Consider the following 22,426-nt stretch of genomic DNA (forward strand, 5'->3'; position numbering starts at 1 on the left):
TCTTGTGCCACTGTGGCTACACTTCTATCTTTAGCACACTGGTTTGATCAGACCTGGCATGTGGAAATTAAATTACCCCTTCCAGTGGTAGCTTAGTGTCATGCTGCCTGGTATGGGACACAGCTAAGAGTGCCAATCTCAGGCCAGACTGCCAAAATATGGGGCACGTACCCTAAACTGGTGGTACATTCTCTCCTAATGCCAGGTTTCAGAGTAGCAGCCGTGTTAGTCTGTATTCGCAAAAAGAAAAGGAGGACTTGTGGCACCTTAGAGACTAACCAATTTATTTGAACATAAGCTCACGAAAGCTGATGCTCAAATAAACTGGTTAGTCTCTAAGGTGCCACAAGTCCTCCTATTCTCTCCTAAGATTTCACTAAGCCAGTAACAAAAGTGAGCTCTTGTATCACTGCACTAGTTCACAGAGAGCACACAACAGACCTCTAGGCACTCCAGCCCCTAGTTACCACCCAGACAGCTGGACTTAGTGATGAAAGGTTATTAAAACCAAAATTCACCACACGTTAGGTTCTTCCAATCCCAAAGTCAATACGTACTTTCAGAATCTCACCAAATACCACACGGCAGCCAATTTTAAGTAAATCAACTAAACATTCACTTTAAAAAAAGAAAAGGAGAGATTTATTAAATGGTTAAAGGAATCATATACATTACAATTGATTTCAGAGTCTGTAGGTCAGGATAATAGCAGTGATGGTCATTCTGCTTGCTTGCAATAAGTCTCTCTGGATCACCCAAAAAGATTGGGGGTCATCAGTCCTTTGTTGAAAGCTTCCCTCTTGTTAGAAAATCATAGTCCAGAGACATGGAGCAGGATTGAAGACAACGAATGATGTCATAGTTTGCAATTTATACCCCTTAGTGCAGGTGCATGGAAAGTTACTGGCACAAACATGGAGTCCTGGGTCACGTGTGCCTTGCTGAGTCATGAGGCATTCGTTGCCTACCTGCTGCCTAAAGAGACCCCAGAAGGGGGTCCCTGGAAGAGCTCATTGCCCTTAAAGCGCCATCAACACATGGCTGACCAGTCTAAATGTAAATCTGCCTTGTGGGTGTTACCCAGAAACAAAACAGGTTTGAGAAACAAACAAATAGCAAATATTTATAACTTCCACAACAGTGCTGATACATGGATTTAAACAGATAATATTTAGCAGACTATAACTTTTCTATTGATACGTACAAGACATATTCTGTACAAGATTTATCACAATTGTGCAACAGTGGTGTTCCATTAGTGTAACCATGGTCACCTTTCTTTTACACAGGTTTCAGAGTAGCAGCCGTGTTAGTCTGTATGCGCAAAAAGAAAAGGAGTACTTGTGGCACCTTAGAGACTAACCAATTTATCTGAGCATAAGCTTTCGTGAGCTACAGCTCACTTCATCGGATGCATCGGATTGCATCCAATGAAGTGAGCTGTAGCTCACGAAAGCTTATGCTCAAATAAATTGGTTAGTCTCTAAGGTGCCACAAGTACTCCTTTTCTTTTTTCTTTTACAGTGTCACACCTAGCCATAGCCGAAGTAACTTTGAACAAGATCACATGGAACGTGGAGGTGTTTTGTGTGTGTGTGTGTGTAGGGAAGTGAACCCAAGTGTCCTAAGTCAGCGCCCTAACTTCTGAACCATCCTTCCTTTTTTCCCTTTACTACTCCCCCATTTGTAGAGCTGGCTTGGCCCTTGGTGACCTTAGAACAGCTTGAAGTTTATCAGCTGAAGGTTGTTTGATGGCCTGTGTGAAAGGAGTTGGTGTTCTCAGTCCAGATCACAAATAATGCATAAGAAAGAGTAGTTCAGAACTACGATATATGAACAGAGCCTACTCTAGTTTTGCACTCATTATGAGACTTGACACAAACCCGGGTCACTGAGTCCCTCACTCTCACGAGCACAACATTTATTCACAAGTGTTTTGAAAGAAAAGCAACCTTTTTGTAGGGAACATCTGCTTCAACTCTCTCATGCATATCGGTCCTTTGCAAATCAATTTTCCCTATTATCTAGCTACCTAAAATGACCCTCTCTGCACTTTAAAAAAAAAACTGGATTAAGAAAATTAGCATGAAAAGGCCAAACATGAAAAATAATAAAGGCATTATCATTGCATACAGGGATAAATGTGTTTGCTGGCCAGTCTGACCTACATTTGACCCTGAAAACACTGCAAACAAAATAGTTTACAAGCTACTTGGAAGGTATATTGGCAGCTGTGCATGTTTCTCAGAACACCTGGGTCCTTGGCTCTGCCACTGGCTCACTGTGAGGTCATGGATGAGTTACTTACCCTGCCTGTGTAAAATGTCATTTTTAGTACCTACCTTTCATTCCAGGAGTGCTGTGAGGCTAAATTCATTAAGGTTTGTAAAGCTCTGTGAGATTCTCAGTTGAAGGAGAACAAAGTGTTGTTATCCAACAAGATGTCTCATATGTTAATTGAATGTGACCTTACATATGGTAAAGCAGTTATATGTAATAACACTACGGTAGCATCTTTCGTACCAAAGTATCCCACAATGCTTTCCAATTATATACACGTATTTATATATAACCTAGCAGTGCACAGCATGTTGGTGATAAGGAAAAGGGGCATTTTTGACCAAAGACATTAGAGCAAACTCCATCTCTAGCCAAAAGTGCCATGGTATATTTTCTGCCCGTAGAGAGCAGACAAAATATTATATGTTCAGATTTCACTGATCCTCAGGAAATCTAGCTCAAAGTGTAAAAGGAATACTTGAACCTGTGGTTTCTGAAAAAGCTCAGGTGTGGGAAACCTAGACCTTCCACCATTTCGACTAATGAATGACAAGGAAATTGGGTGGGAAAACAAAATCATATGTTCAGTAGTGGTGCCTAAGTCACTGCTTCTGGCGGTACCATTTGTTAAATGATTATTTTTCTTTTTTTCCACTTGCTTGAGAATTACAGACAAGGAGCCCCTCCCGGCACCTTCACTGCACTGTGGTGTGTAACGGACACTGTTTCAGAGTGAAAGAGTGGGACTGATTACTTTAAAACAGGCAATTTTTGCCAAGCATATGCATTTCAATGCAAGGCAGTTATGGAAATGGCTCAAAGACTCTGAAAGGAATTGGGGTCTTGGTTGTCATTAGACTGACGAATGACAGACTTCCATTTACACATAACAAGCAGGATAGATAGATAGATAGATAGATAGATAGATAGATAGATAGATAGATAGATAGATAGATAGATAGATAGATAGATAGAGAAAGGGCATACACCTAGGCCAGCTTTTTCAAACCCAAAGTTAGATTTCTAAATCCATATTGTGACATTCTGTTGGGGTTACCTGAGGAGTCTGGGGTGAATTACTACCCCCTGCATACAGCGGGAGGCTGCCCTATCTGTGTCCCACTGTGTCCCAGCCGCTGGCTACTGGCAACACAGGCTCCCAGCTCCACGAGCCCCACTCTTTTCCAATGTAAGATAGCAATTGAAACAACCCACTTTGTTACACACAAGTGTCCAATCCCCTGTCTTCTGGGTGCCCACAAAGTACACTGATCCTCTGCCTCTGAGGAACCAGTGCAACCCACCTGCTGGTTTATTTAACAGAGCTTGAGATAAAGATTCAAATAAAAGGTTTTGGAAACATAAGATTACAAGTAAATGAAAAACATAAAACACAATCTATAGCCTGTACTTATTAACAAAGTACTGTGACAAAGTTCCTCCTCTGCCTTGGTGGGTCCTGCGCTTATTGGCATATTTGCTCTCTTCAGAGGTTCATGGCAGCCCTCAGTTTGGCCACTTTCATGGCTCAGATCTGCCATTCACTCAGTTAGCCTCATCACTGGCAAGCATGAGGAAAAGGAAGAAGAACAATCTCTGCAGTCTCTGCTGATCCACCTAATGGATCGGGGAACAGTCCAGAGACCTTCCGCTCTGATGGAACCCACAGTCCAGGTCAACTCCTCCAGTATCAAGTAGGGAGTTGGGGGGATGGAGGAATGGGGGGAACCCGGGCCCGCCCTCTACTCCGGGTTCCAGCCCAGGGCCCTGTGGATTGCAGCTGTCTACAGTGGCTCCTGTAACAGCTACGTGACAGCTACAACTCCCTGGGCTACTTCCCCATGGCCTCCTCCCAGCACCTTCTTTATTCTCACCACAGGACCTTCCTCCTGATGTCTGATAATGCTTGTACTTCTCAGTCTTCCAGTAAAAAGAAAAGGAGTACTTGTGGCACCTTAGAGACTAACCAATTTATTTGAGCATGAGCTTTCGTGAGCTACAGCTCACTTCATCGGATGCATACCGTGGAAACTGCAGTAGACATTATATACACACAGAGACCATGAAACAATACCCCCTCCCAACCCACTGTCCTGCTGGTAATAGCTTATCTAAAGTGATCATCAAGTTGGGCCATTTCCAGCACAAATCCAGGTTTTCTCACCCTCCGCCCCCCCCCCACACAAACTCACTCTCCTGCTGGTCTCTGTGTGTATATAATATCTACTGCAGTTTCCACGGTATGCATCCGATGAAGTGAGCTGTAGCTCACGAAAGCTCATGCTCAAATAAATTGGTTAGTCTCTAAGGTGCCACAAGTACTCCTTTTCTTTTTGCAAAGACAGACTAACACGGCTGTTACTCTGAAACCAGTCTTCCAGTAGTACACCTTCTCACTCTCAGCTTCTTGCACCTCTTGCTCCCAGCTCCTCACACTCACACACTACAAACTGAAGTGAGCTCCTTTTAAAACCGAGGTGCCCTGATTAGCCTGCCTGTCTTACTTGATTCTAGCAGCTTCTTGATTGGCTGCAGGTGTTCTGATCAGTGGGTCTGCCTTGTTTCCAGAAAGTTCCTAATTGTTCTGGAACCTTCCCTGTTACCCTACCCAGGGAAAGGGGACCTACTTAACCTGGGGCTAATATATCTGCCTTCTATCACACTCCTATAGCCATCTGGCCTGACCCTGTCACAGTACTTTCCTGTCTAATAAGGTATTTCTCACTCAACTATTAGTTCTTCCAGTGCTTGTCCAGCCCACAAAGTTGGGATCCACTGTTCATGAGCCAAGCGCATGCACGCACACACACCCTGACACAGAGCCTCCTCTTGTAATGGATAACCATTTGGACTAATCTTCTGCTCTTACGCAATCCTAGGCTATTGTCTCTTAGCCCCCCCACCTCCCGCTTTGAAAACTCTCTTGGTGTTCCTTTGTCTTTGTGAATCGCCACTCTGCATCTAGTCCAGACAGTAAACGCAGGCTGTCTCTGTGGTAGCACATGAATTAAACCTCAGTCTACAAAGTCCTAGAGGACAACCTTAATCGCAACACTAGCCATCCTTCTTGTTACAAATATCCTTCCTCTAAATTTCTCAAAAGTCCACTGCACTTGCAATCTCTTGACGGTGGACTGTGGTCAGACGACAACTTGGGGTCAAAATCTGAAGTGACTTGGTTATGCCATTTATTGATTTATATTTAATAGGTATGGTTTGTTTTAGGAAAATTCTTCTAACATTTTTATTGAGCCATATTCCAAGACTGGCTATACTAGAAACTTTAAATTTGGTTTATTCAAGATTACTAGCACACGGTGGAAACAGATCTACCCCCTTTCAGTCACATGAGACCCACTGCAACTGACCAGCAAGACATGGCAGCAAGGAAGAACATATCTTTCCTCTTCTCCTTCCAGATTCAGCCCAAGAGCAACACTGTCTCATAGCTACCCGTGCAATCTGGATAGATTGTTCGAAACACATTTACGTGTAATAACTGCCCACTAGCAAGGGAAATGGCAGTGTATAAAAAAGCAGTACATTGCACAGCATAAATCTCCCAGCAAGTGCAATTAGGGATTATTAATATTATTTATTATTTATATAGCACTGTTGGAGAACATGGCACTGTATAGTAGGAGAGCCATGCCAAACAAATAACAGGTCACCACCCTGTGGGGGGAGCACTGGCTAGAACAATACAGAACAAAGAGCACAATACAGTAAAGAAAGGGAAAGGGTGGGAGGGCGTCACTGCAGCTGGAGCGTGTCAGCGAACAGATGGGGCTTCAGGAGTTTCTTTGGAGGAGGCGTTGTATACATTAATTTGGAGGCTGCTCCGAGCATACTGGGATATTAAGTCACGTGCCTAATTAGGCCCTTGAAAAACTGAATCACACTGTGCAGGGGCAGGACACTCCAGTCCCACCAGTATAAATGCCAAGATTGGATATGCTCCAACCAAACAATGGTCCTGGTGGCACTGGGTTGAATTCTCTTCTGGTGTAGATGGGCACCACTCTACTCAAGCCAATGGAGCCAGCCCATATGCAGCAGCAGTGACTACAGCCCATTATGCCCCCAGAAGGACTTGGGGCAAGTGAATGGGGCAGCAGGACTTTTGCTACATCAGGCTCCCCCCAGTGCATTGCTCCCACTAGAGATAGGGACAGGAGTGGACCTGTAGCCTCTGCTAGACACCCCGTCTCCTCCAGGGCACCGCACACTGGAACAGCCATTGTTTGGCACTTCATAGGTATGTTTGGTTCAAATTCATAATTACCACCCAGTAAAATGTGTCTTTTCCCTCTTCCCTCCAGGTTGCAAATTTGCTGAGGCTATTCCAGATCCCCCAGATCAGCTATGCCTCCACCAGCGCCAAGCTGAGTGACAAGTCCCGCTACGATTATTTTGCAAGGACAGTCCCTCCCGACTTCTATCAAGCAAAAGCAATGGCCGAGATCTTACGGTTCTTCAACTGGACCTACGTATCAACGGTGGCCTCAGAAGGAGACTACGGAGAGACAGGGATCGAAGCCTTTGAACAGGAGGCTCGCCTCCGGAACATCTGCATTGCCACCTCAGAGAAGGTTGGCAGGTCCAACATCAGGAAGTCCTATGACAGTGTAATCAGAGAGCTGCTCCAGAAACCCAACGCAAGAGTGGTCGTGCTCTTCATGAGAAGCGATGACTCTCGGGAGCTCATTGCTGCCGCTAACCGATTCAATGTTTCCTTTACATGGGTCGCCAGTGACGGGTGGGGGGCCCAGGAGAGCGTTGTCAAGGGCAACGAGCATGTAGCTTATGGAGCAATAACCCTGGAACTTGCTTCCCACCCAGTTAAAGAGTTTGACCGGTACTTCCAAAGCCTCAATCCTTATAATAATCATCGCAATCCCTGGTTCAGGGACTTTTGGGAGCAAAAATTCCAGTGCAGTCTCCAGAACAGAAAACCACACAGAAAAGCTTGTGACAAACACTTAAATATCAACAGTTCCAATTACGAGCAGGAATCCAAGATCATGTTTGTGGTGAATGCTGTGTATGCAATGGCCCACGCCTTGCACAAAATGCAACGGACACTGTGCCCCAACACTACCAAACTGTGTGATGCCATGAAACTTCTGGATGGCAAGAAGCTGTATAAAGATTACCTACTGAAAGTTAACTTCACAGGTAAAAGAGAGCTTTTCTTTGTGGCATGCAGTGTGTGATGTTTGCTAACGAGATTGGAAAAGTTAAATACCTTTATTATTCTTATATTATTTATCACTTATATGATAGGGATCAGGTCCCCTTTGTGGTAGGTGCGAGAGTAAAGAAACACTCTTTACATTAGTCCCTGCTGCAATAAGATACTTACATACAGGCATAACACTGCGCATGTGAGAAGTCCAGTTGACTATGCACGTTGTTAAGGACATCACTGAAGCCGAGCTCTACAGATCTTGCCATTTAAATTGCTTACAAAATGCCAAAACCTCGGTAATACTAATGTAAGGAGGTGGCAGAAGGTGGATAATGTGATAATGATACACGCACATTTTCATGGGGACTAGCTGTGCTCACAATGCAGCTCACTACCTGCCTCACCATTGTCACTGGCACTGGTTAGTCTTCTATTAACATATCACCATAACAAGACAAAGGAGTTCCAGAGGGCAAACAAATAGAAAGTACAGTATTATAATTCCTTGGTTTTATATGTCTATCTCCCTCCTTAGGCACATAGATCACACTCACATTTGTATGAATTATTAAAGTGAGTTGCGTGGATGACCTGTCTGATGCCAAGGGAACACGCTGCTATAGTTTGCCTGAGAGAAACCAAGAGGTATTGCGAGTGCAATACAATACACGTGGCCCCAGGAGTCATTCATGGTTTGTCTCCCTGTAAAGACCCAGACTGGTGGGACCGTCAAGAAAACAGGCTCCACCTGCAAACTTGAGATCGGGATGTGAACCTTGCCAAGGTTTGGAGCTGTTCTTGGGTTTTGGCTCAGGCCTCACGGGCCAGATTTTCAAAAGTGCTCAACATCCACAGCTGGAACCAGTTTTTCAAAAGAGTTCAGCAGAAGACAGCATTTCTCGTAGAGAATGAGAAGTGTTCTCATTGGGAGCAGCTGGGTGCTGAGAGCTTTCAAAAATCTGTTCCTAAAAGTGTTCATACAATGGATTGGGCCATCCACTAGATAGCTGCATGTGTTATTTCGTTCCCTCCTGAACACATCAATACATACCGTGCACACAAGCACATAGATAATATATGCACCGAATCCCAATGCATTGTGATTATATTTTATTTATTTATTATGTTATGTGTAGCAGGAAATAGCACAGTGGTGATATCTTTTTAGGTTTTAAATCTAATGGAAAGGGGAAAATACAAATCTTCCCCCTTTTAACGTGAGCAGAATGTTTTCTATTTATTTCGTTAATTAAGCCAGATTGTGAATCCCTTACTCCCAGTGATGTGCAGTTACTCATCAAACTAGTTCTACTACCCAGTCAGACGACTCCGTTAAATAACAGCTCACCAGTGACAGTGCAGAATTCACGATCTTTAGATTATTAGCAAGCATTTATGTTAAACTATAGTTACTTTTACGAAATTAAATTCACATACTGCTACTAATAGAGTTGAACATCACAGAGTAATAAACTGTTACCTAATCACATTCAAGATCACAAATTAAAGTGAGGTGGGAAACAGTTTTCCCATCCTGCAAACATTTTCGAGATTTTCAAAAATTTTCACATCCTGAATTGGGTCAAAAAGTTGAAATCTTAGACATTTTCACTAACTGAAAATGAAAAAAAAATTGGTTCAGGTTAATCAAAAAACATTTATTTTGATTTTTAATACTATAAATTAACCTAATTTTTTAAACAAAACATTTCAGTTTGAAAATGTAAAAATGGGATGTTTTGACAATGTTACAAGTTTTTTTTTTTTTCAAAAATTGCTCACAACAGGAAATTCATTGAAATCAAGCCTTTCCCATTAAGTTTCAGTTTCAGTGAACTGATATTTTCAGATGAAAAAACATTTTGTCAAAAGATTTCCTACTGGCTCTATTGCAGAGATTTCTCACTGGTATTATCAAAAACAATGAGCTGCACCTGCTGTATGATCTGATTAACTCTTATTATTTTGGAGTCAGTTCTCAGTTATAAACTGGGATGGGTGAAATACTAGCCCATTGAAGTCAAGGGGAGTTTTGCTATTGATTTCAATGGGGCCAGGATTTCACCCATGATCTTCACTAGTTGCTGTTAGGCTCTGGGTGTGAGATTAATACAAACTCTACCAGATACTAGAAATCTTTCAGAATACAATTACATGGCATTTTTGACTACCAGCTTGCAAATATCACTAACACTGCTGCCCTTTGGACCTATCAGAGGCTTGTTGCTTCATCTTGTCACAGGCTATGTAAATTCTACCTGCATCCATTCCATATATACACCACACATTGTACTCTGGGAATTTCAAGGGCAGATCAATTGCAGCAGCATTTGGGATTACATTGTTTGCAATACAAAATAGCTTCCAAAGGACTCATCCAAAAATGCATCCCAGTGGGGATGGGAGGATGGTGTGGAACTTACTTACACAGCACTTATACTAGTGCCAAGTCAGAGTCTGAATGCTGAAGTTTCCTTAGCCTTATTAATAGTTCATGACTCTCCAAAAGAATCAGGAAAGAAATGTAACAAGGACAATAATAATATTCACAAATACACACACAAATAGTTATTTGCAAAAAGAAAAGGAGGACTTGTGGCACCTTAGAGACTAACCAATTTATTTGAGCATGAGCTTTCGTGAGCTACAGCTCACTTCATCAGATGCATGCCGTGGAAACTGCAGCAGACTTTATATATACACAGAGAATATGAAAAAATACCTCCTCCCACCCCAAGCTATTACCAGCTGGACAATGGGGTGGGAGGAGGTATTTTTTCATATTCTCTGTGTATATATAAAGTCTGCTGCAGTTTCCACGGCATGCATCTGATGAAGTGAGCTGTAGCTCAAGAAAGCTCATGCTCAAATAAATTGGTTAGTCTCTAAGGTGCCACAAGTACTCCTTTTCTTTTTGCGAATACAGACTAACACAGATGTTACTCTGAAACAAATAGTTATTGAATACTTTAGAGTTGTTAGGGAGAACTCACCATCTGTGCTGAAAGCCTGCAGTACAGACGGACAAGCCATGCAGGCATAGAAGTAGGCAGCCGATATTCATGGTTTGTCTCCCTGTAAAGACCCAAATATTGATCCTTATTACACACCTCCAGTTTTTAAAAAATGTGTAAGTTGCATCTTCATATATGCCAGCTAACACCAGTTTGACTATATGTAACTTACACCATCAATATATGTAGTTGCAATCCAAACCCCGTGACAATAGCAAAACAATAAAGGCATATCAGGAATATGTAAGATAAAACACAGTATGGAGGAATTAGTGTATGGTATAATGGTTAGAACAGAGGACTGGGCATCAGGATTCCTACATTCTAGTCCTAACTCTGTCACTGACTTGTTTATCATTTCTGAGGCTCTGCTTACCCCTCTGTAAAATTTAACATAACACATTTGCCTACCTCAGAGAGTTTTTGTGTGACTTAGTTCATTTGTGAGACACTGAATTTTTTTGATTAAAGTCAATACTGTACAAAAGAGAAATATATAAATTCCATCCTTACAGGATGGGGGACTCTATCATGGGAAGCAGCAGCTCGGAAAAAGATTTCGAAGTCATGGCGGATAATCAGCAGAACATGAGCTCCCATGTGTCACTGTGGCCAAAAGGACTAATGTAATTCTTGGATGTATAAATAAGGGAAAGAGAAGAAAGAGGTTATATTACCTCTGTATTTGGCATCAGTGCCATCAGTACTGGAATATTGTGTCCAGCACTGGTGTACACACCTCACGACGGATATTGAAAAATTGGAGAGGGTTCAGAGAAGAGCCACGAGAATGATTGAAGGATTAGAAAACCTACCTTATAGTAATGGACTCAAGGAGCTTAATCTATTTAGCTTAACTCAGAGAAGGGTAAGGGGTGATTTGATCACAGTTTATAATTACCTACATGGGGAACAGAAATCTGGTAATAGCTCTTCAGTGTAGCAGACAAAGGTATAAGCAGATCCAATGGCTGGATGCTGAACCTAGACAAATGTAGACTAGAAATAAAGGGCAAATTTTGAATAGTGAGGGTAATTAAATACTGGACAGTTTACCAAGGGTTGTGGTGGATTCTCCATCACTGGCAATTTTTAAAACAAAACAAGCTGTTTTTCTAAAAGATCTGCTGAAGTTCAAGCACAGTTGTTGGACATGAAGCAGGAATTAATACAGGGAAGATATATGGCCTGTGTTATGCAGAAGGTCAGACTAGATGATCCCTTTGGGCCTTAAATATCACTGCACATTAGCCTTTTTCAGCAGCATGAGCAGAGGGAGGAGATAACTCAATCTCTCATGCCACGCTTCCACCAGTGTGAGTAGAGGGAAGAGTAATTTATATCCATATGCTCACCGCCAGTAGTTGGATTGGAGAACTCAAAGCCCAGTTCATATATATAGATACACACACCCTTACCCACTCCTTAGTTGTTGGCTGGGGTCCCATAAAGGCAAAGACTGACTCCATATCTGATCTTTATAATCCCCATAATCCCTCCTGAAAACAGAAGTATAATACTTAGTGTTCAGTATTGCCCATTGGATGCCAACAGAGAGCTCACTCAGCTATTTCCCTTCTCTCATAGTCTTAAGGCCACAGGATGTATGCTCATTTCTGAGCACAACAAAGTTTTACAACCCCCACTCTGCAATTTATTTAGAATCCTGTGGTCCAAGTCAAATTTCCTTAGCCTCAAGAGCTCAAGAGCCTTTTGACTGTCTTCTGTTGTTGTCTTTTGGGGGGTTGTGAAAAGAACATACGCATTATATTGAGCTGACGGTCGAGCTTGCAACAGCAGCTAAGAACTCAGGCTGAGGACTTGCTAATCAAAAAAATGCTAAAGATGATTATCAATGATCAGTAAAACCAAAGCAAATACGGAGTAAATTCTCTTCAACAAGCACTAAAATTATATTGTAACAAGCTGCATGAGAACATAAGAATGGCCATACTGGGTCAGATCAAAGGTCCATTTAGCCCAGTATTCTATCTTCTGATAGTGGCCAAAGTCAGGTGCCCCAGAGGAAATGAACAGAACAGGTTCAAGTGACCCATCCCCTGTCACCCATTCCCACCTTCTGGCAAACAGAGGCTAGGGACACCATTCCTGCCCATCCAGGCTCATAGCCATTGATCGACCTATCCTCCATGAATTTATCTAGTTCTTATTTGAACCCTGTTATAGTCTTGGCCTTCACAACATCCTCTGGCAAAGAGTTCCACAGGTTGACTGTGGGATGTCTGGGGTTTATGTGCACCATTGCCCTCTACTAAGAGCTGAGTGAAATTTTTTTCAAATGCAGATTCGGTGACATCAAATTCTTTCACGACCATGTGCCTATTTGACCAAATTATTTGTTTCTTTTAAAAAATACAAAATAATCAAAAAGTTTCTTTTGAAACTTTCAAAATGAAACATTTTGACTTTTTTGGTTTGAAACAACTTTTTGATTCAAAATTTCCTTCCATTTTATTTTCAAATATTTTCAAATGTTTTAAAATTCTCAAAATAAAAATGAAATGTTTTTATTTTGTTGAAACAAAACATATTTGACCTGAAACAATGTTTTTCAACTTTTCGATTCACCAAAAATTTCTAAAAAAAATCATTTTCAGTCTACCTAGAAAAGATTTTTTTTAATGTTTTGAAATTTCCAGTGAACTGAAAAATCCTTTCTTCACATGGCTCTACTTCTACTATATGTAATCCCAGATGTATATCATAGGTTAAACTGTTAAAAGCTAAAGTTACCCAATTCTAAAGGCCACGGGCAACACAAACACTCTCCTCTAGGCCTAAGCAGGCCCTGCTCTGTCTTGACAGATCAGCAATAGGCTCACTCCAACCTCCAGTGTCTGAATGTCTCCCCGGAATTTCCAGCCCCTGGTCCACTGGACATTTTCAGAATCCACAGATTTGCTACTTCCAAAGAAACCGTACACCCCAGCTTACCAGTTTCACCACAGAGCATGACTGCATTTGACACACAGCACTTAGATGTGTTTATAGTGCAATCAAGTAAAAGTTTATATAACAAAGTACAGAGATTCAAGTAATAGCAAGTAGAAGTATTGGAAACAAATGGTTACATATAAAATAAAACCATAGCACGCGTTCTAGAACCTAGACTTGCTTAAATGGATACTTTCATGTCTTAAAAAGCAATTCTCGCCCAAATTCTTTCCAGCATTTTACCGCCAGACTTGGCTGTGATCTTCCATTCATGAGGCAAGTCACTGTGTCTGCTTGCCTCCTTGGTGAAAGATCCAGGCTGTCTGCACTGCCAGATATATCAGAACAATCCTTTGTCCTCATTCATAAACAGGATAAACTCCCTGCTGGTTTTTTTTCCCCTGTATACTCCTTTCTTGTAGATTTTGCAATCTTCTAATCAGCATCTGGCTCAGTATGCAAATAGGCCTCCATTGTGACGCACCCAGTACACAATGACCAGACAGGGAGATAGGCGTCTATTATCCCTTGTGTGAAAAGAACCTGTCTGAGACATGTTTAAGAACATAATTTTCAGTATAGATGCATAACTCCTTAAATATTATCTGTACCTACATTTTGCCAGGATTATGCTGATCAGTGGGCTACTTGGTAGAGACCTCCCATGCCACCTTTAGTGAATTATTTTGCATCAGTCTGACCTAAGGGATCATTGTAAAATCCAGTGTGTCCCCTCTGCCAAGTTGCACCAAGATGTCCCTGGGTCACAGTCCCCTGTAGCACAATCAGTTGAGTCATGGGATGTTGGTGTTGGAGGATCTGGCTATAGTGCTATAGGATCTGGCTATAGGATCTGGCTATAGTGAATGGCCATGGTGTACAACCAAGAGACAGCCACAGTGTCCTACATGCCATTTGTATTATGCACTGTAGCGCTGAGACTGGATGATTTAATGGATTGCACATGCCATGCAGACCCTTTCATCTTTAGGTCCCATCAAATCTAGGTTACAGATAACCAAACATTCTTATGATGGGATAGCCGTTCAGTGGCCCACGTACATTGAATTGGTGGTGTCTGTCCACTAATCCAGTCCCACCATAAAAAACTGCCATTACAATTGGCGCTAATGGGTAGCTTCCTTGACAATGTGAGCAAAAGGCACAAGGACTGAATGGAACTGGAGACTGAACTACCCTCTTACCCTTTCAGGTAATCTTTGCTAGTCAAGGTTGAGGCACAGTGGGTCGGGCAATGTTCATTGCCATGGCTTATGCCATACCTGCTTTATGAACAAACTCTCAGATTTCAGTGGGAGTTAGGCACCTAGATACTTTTGAGGATCTGGGCCAAAACATGTCTGTCTCCAGATGCCACCAACTTGCTGCCTGGCATGAACACTAAACTCCCCTATTCAACAAAGAAGGAACATGCAGCATTACACAGATACCGAGCAGCAAAGATACTTCTTCCCAATGCTTCAAAATTCTCAAAGGACTCTGGGGAGTATGTTGCAGCTGGACAGCACCCAGCATGCCTCCATTCCTAAAAAGTCTGCAGAAACCAAAAACACAGCAACAGAGCCAAAATGGTAATAGCAACATAGTTAGATGACTGAACTTTGAAGTCTCTGATACAGCAAACAGCTCTTGATCTCAGTTTCCTTCACTTGAGTATTTATATTTCCCACAACTTGTTTCGGCTGAGCTGGTCAAAAATACATCCTGAATATAAATATAAATATTCTCTGCCTGGTTTGTGACTTCTCTTCAGTTGCCTTGGCCATATTGATAAAGTAACCTTTAGATGTTATAAACTCTAGGGCATACTCTGCCCTTTCAGGAGTGTAACTGAGGGCAGAATTTGGCACTCTGTTTATTGAGCATTGCACATATGTCTGAAAAACTGAACAATGTTCTCAGCTTTCAGATCACATATCTGAGAGCCAGAAGGCTCAGTAACCTAATTTCCCTAAATCACAGGCTTGCTATGTTTTGCCTACTGCATGTTTTATAATTATTATTATTATTTCATCTTTTGTTTCACTGGCAAATATCATCCTGAATTCTAAATGTCAAAAGACTCTACAAAAGAAGAGATTCAGACTAGCAACTACACTCATCTGGCACTTTTCATCTTCAAATCACTAAATTCACTTCTGCAACTTCATTGGCTTCCAGAGCAAGAGGAGAGAGAAGCATTTCAATGGGATTATATTATTTATTATCTCTGTGGCACCATACATGTGCACAACATTCACACATAGATAAAGAGGGAGTAGGTCTGATTCCACACAAAGTAACACTACTGAGTTTAAATGGAATAAACACACTGTGTGAGAAGAGCCAGACTCTGTGTCCTACTCCATAGAGTTTACAATCTAATTTGGGATCATGAACCAGTAAAAAGGGCCAGATGCTGCCACACTTGCTCAGTACTTCATTCTACCCATAGTCGCAGTGAAGTCAATGGGGTTATGTGTATAATAAGGCACTATTTGATAGGTGTTAGGGTGACAGAATCTGGTCCCCAAATAACAAGAGTAATGGATATGATTAAATAAGGATGATTCATAGATCCCAAGACCAGAAGGGACCATTGTGATCATCTAGTCTGACCTCAAGTATAACATAGGCCCTAGAACTTCCCCGAAATAATTCCTGGAGCAGATCTTTAGGAAAAAAACATCCAGTCTTGATTTTAAAATGGTCAGTGCTGGACAATCCACCATGACCCTTTGTAAATTGTTCCAATGGTTAATGAGAGGAATGAGATCAGCATACACAGGGATTGGGAAGACTACACCTCTTATGGAGGGCAGTTATTCCATAAGAGCCTGGTGCAAAGCCAAAAGACTCCTATTGACTTCGAAGGGTCTTTGGATCAAGTCCACAGAAAATGAGTTGTTTGAGTTGATGATTTATTTGTATCTGTTAGTGCTCATATACTGCTAGCATACCATCCCTGCACACAGAGCCAGGCCGCTCATTTGGAAGAACGTTGGTCATTCACAAATTTGATGTCCCCTCACTTTTGTAGGTGGGTATTATTTACATCAGAAATGCAGCATCATGAAACTGAGATTATGGAAAGGGACCTTTACACTTAAAGGATAACCCAGCAGCATTTTAAGTTTCCTGCCTGAGTCATTTTTATGTCCCTTATTTTGGGTCTGTCTGCATCTCACATTGCGTTCCGCGTGCGAGCCTTGGCAGGTTGAAAGGTAGTCTTGCATATATATTTTTTGCATGTTTTTGTTGGATATTTAGATTTTTAAATATATAGTTTGCTTACTTTATAAACTAGTTTAGTATTTATATTCATTATTTTAACATCTCCAATTCTGATCTCAAAAGCATTGGTGTAAATCAGGAATAACCCTATTGACATTTGTTATTTGAAAATTTTCAGAACATTTTATGTGAATCTATTTCAGACTATATGTCGTTTCTTTCAGCTATGTCTTTAGTTATTATTTATTCCTTATTCCTAGTGTATGATTGGTCAGTGAAGTCCCATGACATTGTTTCTGTTCCCTGGCTGAAAAACGGGAACTTTAAAAAATAGGGGATGGGAAATCAAGGCAATTCTGAGGTGCCCATGCGAACACTTGTAACACAAATCTTAGCACATTTGTGCAAATATTCACAAGATTTTCGTTTTCTGCAAACATTCTTGTGAATAAAAAAGTCACTTGTATGGAAGTTTGATGAGAATGAATAAAAAGGTTTGGGAGTCCTGTTATAACAAATTCACCTTTATTATTCATGTGAATGTTGATGAATGCTTCCATTGAACTATTCACTCGAGCTGGCCTGGAAATGGTTTTCCCCTCCCACTAATGTTTTCAAGAGTTCACATTTTTTTCCTGCCTCAAATTAAGATAAAATCTCAAACTCTCACTAGTGTTTTTAAACCCAAAAATGAAAAATGTTTTCATTTGAGGAGATATTTCCATGGTTTCAAAACAGTTCATTTTACTTTCAGTACTTTTCGTACATTTTATTTTAAATTTCTAAACAAATAGTTGTTTCAGACAAGATAGCCAGAACTTTTTGTTCCAAAAAATGTCAAAACAAAACATTTTAATAATTTTGAAACCTTTTTTCTCAACATTTTTTAAGTTGGGAAATTCATCAATCCCAACCATGATTTGTGAAGTTTTAGTTTCAACAAATCAGCATTTTTTAAAATAAAAAAACATTAAAAAATGCATTGAAAAATGCTTGACCATCTGTCGTATACACTCAGAACCAGCCATTAGACTACCTGTATCTATCGAAAGCAAATTTAATAAGCAACCAGCTCTACACAGTGGCTAGGCAGGAATATTTTATGTAGGATCATTGTTCTGAAATTGACCTCCCACACAATTCCCACTATAGACAGTGGGAATTGGATCTGGACAATGTGTCTTTCTTTTTCTGTTTGTTTGTTTGTTTGATACACATTTTAAACATGTATAAAGCATTTCAAACAGAGTTTAGTTTAGCATCAGTGCATTTTTATTAGCAGATATTGGTAATAATGGAATATAATATTTCATAGCTTTTATCCTGTGAGTCATTTCCTTGTTCTCCCTTCTTCCTGCCATGAAATCGTATTTTATACAAGGACTTAACTAGCTAACATACTATACTTCTCCAAGGAAGGGCTGCGCTCAGGAATCAGAAGCAGAGAGCTTGCAAAAGAAACATCTACAAGATGGTTCCTTCAGCTGCAATTTCTCACACTATGATGGAGACATGGGAATGTTTTTTTGACCTGACTGCGCCCACACTTTGCACTAGCAACGGAACAATGGTCAGGAACATGCTGAGCCCTGAAAGGGATGGAGTGTCTTAGGTCAAGTCAATAGCAAACCATCTGGTCAATTGAGATGCAGCATTGATGGGCCACAAAGGAAAACATGTCCATTACTAACTAGCCAGAAAGATGGTGTCTGCAATGTTGGGCCTTCAAGGGTGAGGGGCGTAAAGCAGAGGAAACTTGTAGGCTCATTAGGATGCCATCTAAGGCCTAAACAACCAACTCCTTAATGCATAGGAATAATGGCACAGGGCCAAATGCAGAAGTGATACAAATGATAGTGGAAGTTACACATTGATTAGTGGGTGTAAACTGATGTAACTTACATACTGAGGGCCCTACCCCACTTTATCTTGCACCTCCTTATCCCCTCCTGTGGGTTGTTTTTCTGGCTCCAAGCCCACTCTTCCACTTGCGAACATGTAATCTAACCCACCATTTATGTCACCTCTACATTTAGCCCAGTGGCTTATATTTATATAGTGCCTTTTATCCAAAAGGATCCCACTTTAGAATCTTTTCTAATAATAGAGTAAATTCTGTTCTCAGATGCATGTGCACAACTCTTTTTTAAGTCAATGAGAGTTTCATACTCTACTGGCCCACACAGATGTTGGTCCTTCCATTCACCACAAAATGCTGGCACTTGCCACTGTTGGAGACCACTGGCCTAGCTGGCTAATGGAAATGATCCAGTGTGGCAATTCCTAGGTTCCTAGGAAATGTAACCACTTCTCTAGGCTAAATTGTGGGGCTTGTTTAATAGCACACCACAACCTGACAAGAAGTGAGGTGTATGATACCCAATAGAACCGGAAGCAATTTCAGGAGGACACAATAGGTGAAATTTCCCCTGGTACAGGAGGCTGGCACAGGGCGTATGTGCCACTTAAGTCCTACCTACCCCCTATTTCTGAGGGCTGGGTGGGGACATAAGTGGCACTTATGCCCTGCACTGGCCTTCTGCACAGGAGTGAATTTCCCCCATATTGATTCCCAACTGGAATTTGCCCAGGTCTTCACATATATCCATCTACTCTAAAACGTTACACCTCCAACAGCTTAGGGTCCTATACATGCACCCATGCTAGGGACATCGATTCGGTGCTGAGGAAAGGATGCTGATCAGCACTGAATGATGACAAAAGAGATAATATAGGACTATGTTAATGGTAAATAGAAACTTTTATCAGGGAAGTTTGTTAAGCTTATTCGTTTGGTTTTCAAGGACCACTACAGTTCAAACATAGAGACACTGACTGTCCCCAACATGGAATTCCAGTATCCTGAAGAACAAAAATCCTCTTCTGAGACTCTATCATAGAAATATGTCTAGTGTCACAGTAGGTTTGGAAGCTATGTTGTCAGTGCCATTCTAAGTTCTCTACAACAGTTTTTCAACCTCTGCCTCTTGCTGGTCTATGCTTCCACCTTTATGCGGGGAAATACATCAATATTCCCTTTTTGTCTTTCCCCCTGAGTCCAGTGATTGCTCCTGCTGTTGCTGAACATTCAGTGGAGCAAAACATTGGACAGAGGGGGGAAATGTGTGCATCATGGTTTATCCTCTATCCTTGGGAGTGGAGGAATGCAGAAGTATTAACAGGATATGCAACTTGCACGTTGTTGGAAAAGAGACTCCAATGAACTCTGATGGCATTGTAAGGTGACTTGTCAGCTTTGCATCTGGGAGGACGTGATACACATGAATAACTTAAAAGCCAGTAGTGGACATCTTTTATTTCACCATCCCTCTGTTGTTATTCATTGGTGTGCATAGTGTAACTTCACATCTGAACTGGCTGACTAGGCATTTTGGACATTAGTAAGATGTTTCCCTGCATGGTGGTTTAACCCCTCATGATATTAGATGTAATTCCTACATCTTATATCGAAGGCAGGAGAGATCCCACAGAAAAGGTATATCCTAACCCAAGCCCCAAATTAGCAAGGCACTTAATGTATGCGAAGAGTCCCACTGAAAGCATGAACTCACCTGATTCTCCATTTGGAGTCTATATGTTCACACCTCCACTACACTCATGTTCATGGCAAATTCACCTTAGAGTAAGCAACTGTGTACAAAAAAAATATTCTGGGAGTTGAACCCCTGCATGTTGTGTGGGGGATTATTATGGGGTGTTGAATCTGTTTACATTTCCAAGTGAAACTCAGGTCATCTTTCCCTTCCACCAATATTACACCACTGTCCCAATCACTGTAATTGATCTGCTCTACACTCTTCTCCATCTTAGCATGTCCATTCCACTCTGTATGGGCACGAGGGTTACTGTACCCAGAACAACATAGCATTGTGTTTCTATTCAAACTGTACAGCATTCTATTATCCTTTATATGAATGGCAATTTAAGATTAATTACCTTAAAGGGATTATTGCTCTGCTTGGAGTGCACTATATTTTCCTATTGGAAACACAATCTACTGTTGCAAACATTCTCAGAATTATCAAATTGTATAGTAACTGCCGGAGAATTTTTGGTAGTTTTGTAACAAAAACAAATATTATTGCATTATAAGTTATCAAATCCACATCTGTCAAATTTGGGAGCTCCTTTATATCAAGACAATTAGACAATAACAGACAGAGGGTCTATTTCAAGGTTCATTTGGTTCCTATTTCTAAAGTCTGAAACTAGCTAATTAAAAACATTTTGAGCATTCTCTGGAAACATCTCTCTCATCCTCCAGGTCCCCCACCACATGAGAAAAATGTCTTCACCATCATCATGCTTCAATATCTTAATTTCTGAGTCTATTCAAATTCCCTTGAGATAAATCCAAAGAGATTTATCCAAAGAGATTAAGAGGGACTGAATGAATGTGATAGATATTTAGTGCCTAACCACCCATCTTCCATTATATGCAAATGCAATCTGTGGGCTAGATGTGAAGGGAACAAGGGATGGTGCATAAGCTGCAGAAATGCAAGAGCAGCCCTTAGAGGTACTGTACTTCAAAGACACAGGGGTGAGAAGGGGATGTTGGTACATTACCACTGGCTTATACCAGCAGCACTTTACAGCACAACCTCTAGGCCAGCTCAGCTACACTAGCCGGTGCATTGGGGAAACTGAGCCAAAGTTCTACCCATCCCTCTCCCCACCAAATGCCAACTCACCTGCTCCAGGGAAGGATTAAATGGACATGCCCCTGCTTAGACCTTCATGCCTGGTCCAACGATCTGAGTAGCTTGTGTAGTGTGTAAAGGGGTTTTTTGCTTCCTTGCGTAGGGCACATAGTCCAAGTCTGAATCTAGGCCTGTGTAAGCAACTTTATAGTCCTCAGTATTTGTACAAGCAAGGTCATCAGCTTGCAGATTAATTCAAAGAATCACAAAGGATTTAAAGATCTACTTAGAATATAGCTATCCCTCTCCTAAAGTTTCACGCCCTCACCCTAAAAAGGTCCATAATTCTTCATAATGGGATTGGGTTCCCCTTGCTCATGTTTACAAAACAACTAGTTGGCCTGAGGGAGGAGTTAGACTGTTTAAAATCACGCTTTAATTTCCTTTGTAATTACAAGTTGATTGCTAGTATAAATTACCTTGCATGCTTGCTGCCTTTTGTGCCAGCCATTTCTGACAGTGAATAATCTTAACTTAAAAGCCTGATATCAATCCACAGGCATCAATGCTGAAATCCCATGGTACTTTCCCATGGCTTGTCAATTATCAGCTAAACAGAATTCTTTAACAAAATTAGCCTTGGTACTGCTTGATTTTTAAAAATTATATTAATGACATTTTAATTTTAAGGATTCATGAGATTTTTCTTACATTTTTTAAAAAATGTAATCTTTTTTTGCTAATGTTTATACGCTTCATATTTTCTGTGTATCAAACTGAATATTCTTTGATAAATCAGAGCTCCAACAGCAACTTCCAAAATGTCCTGAGTAAGAATGATGTGATGAGAAAAAGATCACCTTGGTTATGGGTTGCCACCTTGCTACCAGCCAGTGGTTCCTCAACAGCAGAGGCCCCAAGGATCATGCAAGTAGGTGGACAAGACAGAAAGGAAAGCAAAGAGCATTGTTTTCATGCAATCATCTCATCTCAGAGGCAGCTCGGGAGTTTTCCCTACCTAAGGCAAGGTCTAATTTACAAAGTTTTCTCTGCATAGGTATATTTGTCCAAGAGTGTGGTCAGCTGGC

General features: G+C 41.2%; 1 protein-coding gene across 8 annotated transcripts in view; it reads left to right on the plus strand.

Moving 5' to 3' along the window:
* GRM3 (glutamate metabotropic receptor 3) overlaps positions 1-22,426 on the plus strand; it is a 151,732-nt gene that overhangs the window by 104,027 nt on the left and 25,279 nt on the right. For all 8 annotated transcript variants that reach the window (XM_073328672.2, XM_073328668.2, XM_073328666.2 and 5 more), the window contains one exon: positions 6,603-7,458. In XM_073328672.2, coding sequence (XP_073184773.1) covers positions 6,603-7,458 — 856 coding nt within the window. The remainder of the gene's footprint in view (positions 1-6,602; positions 7,459-22,426) is intronic.

The sequence above is a fragment of the Lepidochelys kempii genome, chromosome 1 (genome assembly GCF_965140285.1).
Source record: "Lepidochelys kempii isolate rLepKem1 chromosome 1, rLepKem1.hap1, whole genome shotgun sequence".
Classification (NCBI taxonomy): domain Eukaryota; kingdom Metazoa; phylum Chordata; order Testudines; family Cheloniidae; genus Lepidochelys; species Lepidochelys kempii.